Source organism: Sinocyclocheilus grahami, unplaced genomic scaffold, assembly GCF_001515645.1.
Source record: "Sinocyclocheilus grahami isolate Dianchi unplaced genomic scaffold, SAMN03320097.WGS_v1.1 scaffold1163.1, whole genome shotgun sequence".
Classification (NCBI taxonomy): Eukaryota; Metazoa; Chordata; class Actinopteri; order Cypriniformes; family Cyprinidae; genus Sinocyclocheilus; species Sinocyclocheilus grahami.
In genome coordinates, this window is record NW_015506342.1 from 385456 (window position 1) to 392955 (window position 7500).

Below are 7500 nucleotides of genomic sequence, written 5' to 3' on the forward strand. Positions count from 1 at the left end.
CACACACACACACACACACACATATATATATATACATCAGTATGTGAAATAAGAGACCAGAGATCCGAGATTTTCTGGCATGTTTTAGAGAAATAATGTAATTTGTCATGAACACAGGCGGCTTCTTAAAGCTGCGTCCGTACGGACACTTTTAGCTCATTTCAGAGTCTTTTTGCAGTGTTGGAATAGGGATTAACTGAGTTAAGTTTTAAAATATGAATGATCATAATCAATGAAGGCCAAAATATAATGCCATAATCCGTCACTGCTAGAATTCTGCGTCACGTCTGAGTACAGGATGAACAGACATTCCATCGCAGTGTTTGAAATCATTCATAAAAATCACTTTGGTGGTATTTGAAGGGTTGTGTATTAAAATCAGATGTTAATGTGTTATGTGGCGTGAACTGTATGTCTGTCTGATTTGCATCGTCTCTCGTGCTTCTCCGTGTCGATTCATCTGGACTCGCTCTCGATGTGCTGGCAGATTGATGTCGATCTTTCTGTGAGTGCATGACATTTGTCTGTGACGCTGAATTATATCGAATGATCTGCTGTTAAATGACAATCCACACAGGAGCAGAGGAGTTAATTCTGTTTAATGGCTTAGCAGCAGCTAATGACATAATCTGTTTTGCAATTTTAGTTAAGTATCTTTTTCGAACAAATTGTCTGTGCTCATCTATACTGGCTTTATTTACAAGGATGTTTTATAAGAAATATCATTTAAGAATAAAAAAATAAACAGTACTGTTAGTATTTTTCACAGTCCATTATGTAGCCATACTCTCCGTGTTTGAAACTTTGTTTCTCTTACAGTAGCTTTCATCAAGTGCGTGTGTTTGTGAGACGCATTGATGCACAGGAACAGAGCTCAACTCCAGCAATATTTATTTCTTTCAGATTCGTTTGCCATACAAGGTGTAACTGCTCTCAAACTCGCAAATCCTACTGTTTTCTTGGTCACCGCAATGAGTTACTAATTGCATTTTAGAAGCTCTTACAGCAACATTAACAATGTGAACAAGTCTTTACATGTAGTTAGAAAAGTAAAGCAAAATAGGTTGAAGTCAAAGGAAAAAAGGTATTGACAGTTCTATAGATAAACCAGCAGTGTTTTATCAGGTGAACATTGTGCTTCTTTAATGATGGGGTGCATTATCTAAATACATACAGACCGTATTATCCATAGTATAAATATATTGAATTTTTTGGATTTGCTATATTAAGAATCTAACAAATATACCCATTTTATTCAAACATTTCTTTTTTGGCAAACCACACGTAAGTGGGCGCAATACCATTACAATTGCATTTAGAAAAGGCAATATGATCATATAAATCGAAAATACTCTTCTATTGTATGCTATCCAAAGATGATCTATTTTGTAAAATATTTATTTTTACAGTAGCAGCAGTGTATTGGCAAACCTTCGTTCAGGAAAGGCTTGCGATTTCTGATTTCTGGCCCACATTTTAAAAATATTGTTCTATATTCACTCAGAATCTCAGCAGCAGGTGGTAGCAACTATATATGTTTCAGAGACATTACCACTATCAGTACTGCAGTGAGTGGCACATACAAAAATCTAAATTTAAAAAGTAATCATTTACTCAATTTATATAGTGTATGTTGGCTAAGAAACATGGTTCCAAGGTTCATAATGACAAAAACGGATTAATACAGCCTCTGTTTACTGCCCGACAAAGAAAGAAAACCAACTTGGAATCTCTCCAAAACTGCAACTCGCATTAAAATAGGGTGAATTTCCATTTAATTCCAAGCTTCTCTTTTAAATGGGTTATTGATCTTATTGTGAGCTATTCATCTATGCATACATTTCATTTTTCAAAATAGTTTTGACCTCTTTATTTTTTTTTTTTAATTCAAAAAGTCACACCTGGATCTTCAGCTGAAGTATCAGGCCTCGGTCCGTTTGAGCTCCACCACTTTCTTACAGTCCTCAGCAACCTCATATTAAGATCCACCTTCATACAATCAACATCACGATCCACAGCCAAGACACAATATAGAAAAGCTCTGTCGCTACCTTAATGCGGGGCTATTATAGATGTATGTGATCCATGGCAGCTGATGAGCACAATAATAATTACACCTGATTTATGAGCTACGTCACAAGCTCTCATTAAGAACGTTCTTCCTCAAGCCTTATGTTTTTTAATTCTCTATATCTGCAGCAAGAACACAAAAAATATATTTTTTGTTTAGGGAAATGTTAGGGAAAGCATACGTGTATTTAATTTTCACTGACAGGATCAGACAAAACTGTACGTGACCCCGTCCTCGTTCAATCTCATGGAAATCAAGGATGAAGAGTGGCTTCACTAGCGCCACCATCCCTTGCACTTATCTGGAATATTAAGGATGTGAATAAATTTGCTCAGGCTTTGACAGGAACATATAATGTTTTCAGCTAACCTCATTTTATAAAGACCAAACAACAATGCTTTTCTGGGTATTCATGTTCTCTGCCACATACAGAACGTTTGCAGACAACATCTGGAATGACATTTTCCCAGAAATAGCTGTATCAAAGGTAAAAAAGAAAGGACCTCCAAGCTCTGCTGGTTAGAGACAAGCTCCAGACATTTAAACAACGCCTTTCATGGCAAGAACGAGTCCTCTTAGAAGTGTTCCTGAGTGCAGTTCTGCATCCATGGTACTTACTGTGCCTCTGAATACAATACAGGGAACATCATCCCACGATTTCCAACAGATGCAAGACAGCTAGACTGAAAAAAGTTTGAGAAAAACGAGGGATTGATCAAGCCAATATCCATACCAAGCACTGTACCGAGTGTATGCACCCTTTAGCTGTCCATTAGAAGTTTGAGACCCTTTTCAATGTTCATCCGGTGACCAACACGGGTGACACCCAAGTCTACAAGGTCTTCCTTTTGGAGGTTGGGAAGGTGGGTGCCCTCAATTTCATTGTCCAAGAAGGCTTTCTTGTGTTCCTGCAAGTTGAGGCTTTCAAGCCAGTCGGCTACATCGTGCTTGGTCCAGAGTAGGATGGGTTTGCCAGCAAAGGGCTTGTCTGAAGCCTGAAGCAGCGTGAGAGGGGACGGCGATCGACTGTTGACTGAGCTGAGGCTGTAGCATTGCTCCGCATTCACAATGGGTGGAGATGGCAGGCTAAATACATCTGTTAATGTGGGGGAGGCAGCAGAGCCTGGCAGAGAAGAGCAACGACCAGATTCAGGAGGAGGCGTGGCTGGACTGGAAGCCTGAAGGGGCAAGTGGCTCAGGGTTGTTGAGGGAACAGTGTTGCTGCATTTGGTACCTGAGGCTTGGGCCGTCCACTCTCTGAGAACACACACATACACATACAGAAAGAGAAGTCAGTTGCTGAACAGGTTGAGGGACTCATTAAGGAATAGAAGAAAGCTCTCTGGCATCATCCAACAACAACACTCACTCAAAGGACACCACTGCACTAATGCAAGTCAAAGCGAATGAACAGATGATTCAATTAAGTGCAGTGTTGAGACACCTTTATATCATTACAAATACAAGGACATTTGTTTAAGCAGGAATTCCGGTCTCAGAATGTGCTCCCAGATCTTCTGAAACATGTCCAACTTTGCCTCTTTTTTTTTTCTTTCTTTTTCTTGTTAGTCTGTCTCAAAATTCATGAGATAAACATATGGAGAGTTTACAACCAAAATATATATTTTCAGTTTCTGGACTAACAAAAAGGGAGATTGGGAGATAAAATGACAGAAGAACGGCATGCTGGGATTTTCTCAGGATTGTAAATTCTTCATTCATATATTCATATATTCTTAGAGGTCATGACTCTTAACAAACATTCTCAACAATTTATCTTGGTGTATCTTAATTTCATTAAAGCAGGTTTGTCCAGTCCTGCTCCTGGAGAGACAGTTCAGGGTTCTTTAAAATTACAGGCAGGTGTGTCCTAAAGGTTTGCTGCCCCTGCAATAAAAGATTACCTCATAGCTGGAACATTTGGCTGAGATTTAATCTTATTTCATTTGTTGTCCTTGATCTACCCCAGGAGTATCCAATCTACACATTCTTGTTCTAGTCCATGAGTGATCTGTTTCTTTAGACAGCTTGTATATAGCTAGAGACGAGACACTGTCCTAATTTTGACCACATTTTTCTGATCTTATTTGCTTATTTTGCTCAGGAATGTTGCACAGGGGACAGACTAGGCTGTTATTGTGCTGCTCACCTTGATCCAATGCTCCTGGATCCTGCAGGTGGTGACCCTCCCTGTGTTGGAAATACGTCCTTGTTCCTCTGGTGAAGTTTGGAGCTAAGCTCATTGATCACATTGGCTTTAGGATCTGCATTGAGGGGGTTCAGAAACTCATGGGGGTCCCACAGTTTAGTGCCTCGCTGAGCAAGCTTTTTGCGAAGCTCAGATTGTGCTCCACAACCCAGGGGTGAAGGAGGGGCTGGTGGTGGCTGTCCGAAGGACTCTATGCTCTCGTGTATCAAAGGGTCCCTGTAAAGTGCATTGCTTTTATTGATTATGGGCTTAATTTTTGGCTTTGGTGGAACAGGTGGTCTGTCCAATGAAAGAGTTTGGCCATCTGCATAGGCTATACATGTGTCGTCAATTCCCTCTGATGAAAGAGTAGAGATACTGGACACTGTGGAAATTGTACTATTGGCCTCAAAGTGAGGGTCCCCACTGTTCCGACTGTCAGCTTCCTCAATGCCTGAGTCCGTAACAGGCTCAAACATTTCTGGAGGTGGTGGAGGGTAGGTGTGAGGAGTCATGCAGTTTACAAGCCCCGAAAGACACTTGGACTCCACACCGTCAGTTGTAGAAGCATGTGAATGATAAACAGGTCCTATTGTTGCATTACTCTTTTTCTGCTTGAGAATCTCTACTACCTGGTCCTCAGGAACATCAATGCTGTTGGCAAACTCCAGAGGTGGAGGCAAGGGTTCAAACTCCTCATCAATATCCACTGAGGTCATTGGGGGAGGAGGAATGGTACAGGGAAACTTGACAGGCTCCTCCACAGAGGTGGCAGAGGTGAAGACGTTCCTCATATGAGGTGGCTGGGAGTTGTGGGCTGTACGTTTGATGTTGGAATCAATGGGTGCACTGTTCATTCCAGGGGACTCTTGATCTAATCTATCAGGCTGACTGTTTACTTTTGGCTTGGCCTTATCTTGTGTGTGGACCATGAGGAGCCCCGCTGACTTCTGTTGCGATGTGTTATTGGTGTTTTTCGACTGCTCGGATGGATTACTTTCCTTTGCCTTTTCTGTTTCGTGATTGGACTCTCTTGTGTGTCTAAACAAGCCTCCACAATCTTTTGCTTGACCCACTGCAACTATGGCAACAAAGTTGGCTTCAATATTGGACCGTAGCTTGGTGTCTATGAAGAGTGGCTGGTTGAGGTTTGCTTTGTGAGGTTCTCCTTTAGGTGGAGGAAGAGGGGGTTGCACGTGCTCCTTCAGAGCTCTATTACTTGCAGCTAGACCCAGAGCCAAGGGAGGACAAATATCGCGAGTCTTTCCTAATGCCTGGTTTTGGAAATCTCCATCATTGAGACTGATGGGACCGTCTGTATTGGGGAAGCTCCTGGTGCGTGTTGTGAGGGGCTCAGTTGTTGGTTCTGGGATGGTAAAGTCAGCCATGTTGTCTCTACTTCCAATTTGCTGGCCCTCTAATAAAGCAGCTGGTGGAGCCATAAGCATTCGTAAACTCTTATCGCTGGCAAACATGCCTTCATCTATGGACATAGACTGGCGTAAACGAGGGGTTGGGATAAATGGATCCTCGTCTCCGAGATCCATCGACAGGAAGGCTGGGGAGTTCTTGCGTGCTTCAAGCCGCCTCTCACGGTCACGTACTGCCCCTGCAATAGCAGCTGCAAAAGGGTTGCTCATGATGTGACTGCCGTCTGGCAGTAGTTGGCCTGGCTGCTCAGAGGCGCTAGTCTCAATTTCCATGCTACTGCCCCGGCTGCTTTTGCCACTACTGCTAGTCGAAGGCTCTTTGACAATAATGGTTGGTATTGGGATTGAACAGGTTTTCTCAGGGCTATCCTCAACATTTAGCTGCTTTACCAATATACCCTTCCTACGAGCTGGTTTTGGTGGGATATACAAAGTTTTGCCAACTATGTCTGAATATGGGTTCTCTGGCACATGGGCCCTGTTATTGGAACACATGTTTTGCTGGGCAGCCGAAGGAGTTTGACAGTCATATTGTTCAAAGTTCTGGCGATGGTACCCGACTAGATCTCTGTCTATAGTGTGGCATCTGCCTGTTGAGTTCTGTGTGTAAATGAGCTGGTTGGGCTCATATCCTTGTACCATAGGAGTACTGAGGTTGTGAGGTGGGGATGGAGGAGAAACGCCTGGAGGTGGGGGAATATCCTCAGATGTGTCAGGCATAGAGAGACTTCTGGTGAACTTGAGCAGTGGAGGTATGAGGAGCTTCTTTTCTTCTCCTGCAATTCCTTGGGAAAGAAACATGCAGCATGTTTAGACTTAACACCTCAATAAGCTGCTTAGCTTTTGCTTAGTTTTTGTTTTTACAGTCTCATCTTTACATCTTCAGTTGAGCATCTAAAGTAGCAAGGAAATATTTACCAATGGACTTTTGTCTTCTCATACAGCTTTTTGGCACACGAACATAACTTCCATGGGATCTTGCAGGAACACTAGGGGGAACTACAGCAACTCCTGGCCTTTCAGACGTGGACGGCTGTAAAACAGATTTGTTGATAAGAGCTCAATGTACACAAGACAGTTTTATGAATAATTATGCATCATTATTATAATCTAAAAGTGGTGTTCATGTTTAATTTTAAACTACAAGACAAAAGCAACTTACATTAAAATCCATGGGTGAGGCCAAAAAGCGACTTGAGGGGCGGGGCTTGATTGTGGCAACTTTGTCCAATGATCCTTTTTCATGCACAAGCTTCTGTGGCGTCACAGTTTCTTCAAATGTATCTGCAAAAGGCAGAAATGTCCAAGGGACAGGAGAAAAAATTGCATTCCATCTTTAACACAGGCATCCTTTTCCTACAACAGTTTGGGGCAATTGATCACATGGATACAGCGTAAAGGAAAAAAGTACGGAACATCCATAGTGCTTGCATTGTAGTAAACAATAAATAATAATAATTTTCACTTGCAGAGATTAGGTTGGGTTGAGAGCCACTGATCCAGCTCTATCAAATCAAAACAACAACAACAAAACCCTAAATATTGCATGAAAATTTTAGTAGCATGAGTTTTGACTTACATAACATGCTGAACCTCCTTTACTTTGTTTGGTAGGATATTGGTAATGGGCACATATTGGCTGGAACGGTCTACAGATGTATTCATAGTATCCACAGACCACTCAGATCTGATCATTAAAAAAATCCATAGTATTCCTGGAGTCACTGTCATCACAAGAATATGATGCCATCTAACAAACCTCAAAATGTATCGTTGCATCAGTTCTGGGCTCCCATATCAAAATTAGGTTT

At 41.8% G+C, this 7500-nt stretch overlaps 1 protein-coding gene across 1 annotated transcript in view; it reads right to left on the minus strand.

The window, feature by feature from the left end:
* Positions 1–4: 4 nt before the first annotated feature.
* The window catches only part of LOC107567487 (SH3 and multiple ankyrin repeat domains protein 2-like), a 52246-nt gene continuing 44750 nt past the window's right edge, over positions 5–7500 (minus strand). The window contains exons 21-24 of the mRNA XM_016253181.1: positions 6852–6973; positions 6608–6722; positions 4221–6474; positions 5–3328 (exon numbers count right to left, since the gene is read on the minus strand). Coding sequence (XP_016108667.1) covers positions 2833–3328; positions 4221–6474; positions 6608–6722; positions 6852–6973 — 2987 coding nt within the window. The 3' untranslated portion in view covers positions 5–2832. The remainder of the gene's footprint in view (positions 3329–4220; positions 6475–6607; positions 6723–6851; positions 6974–7500) is intronic.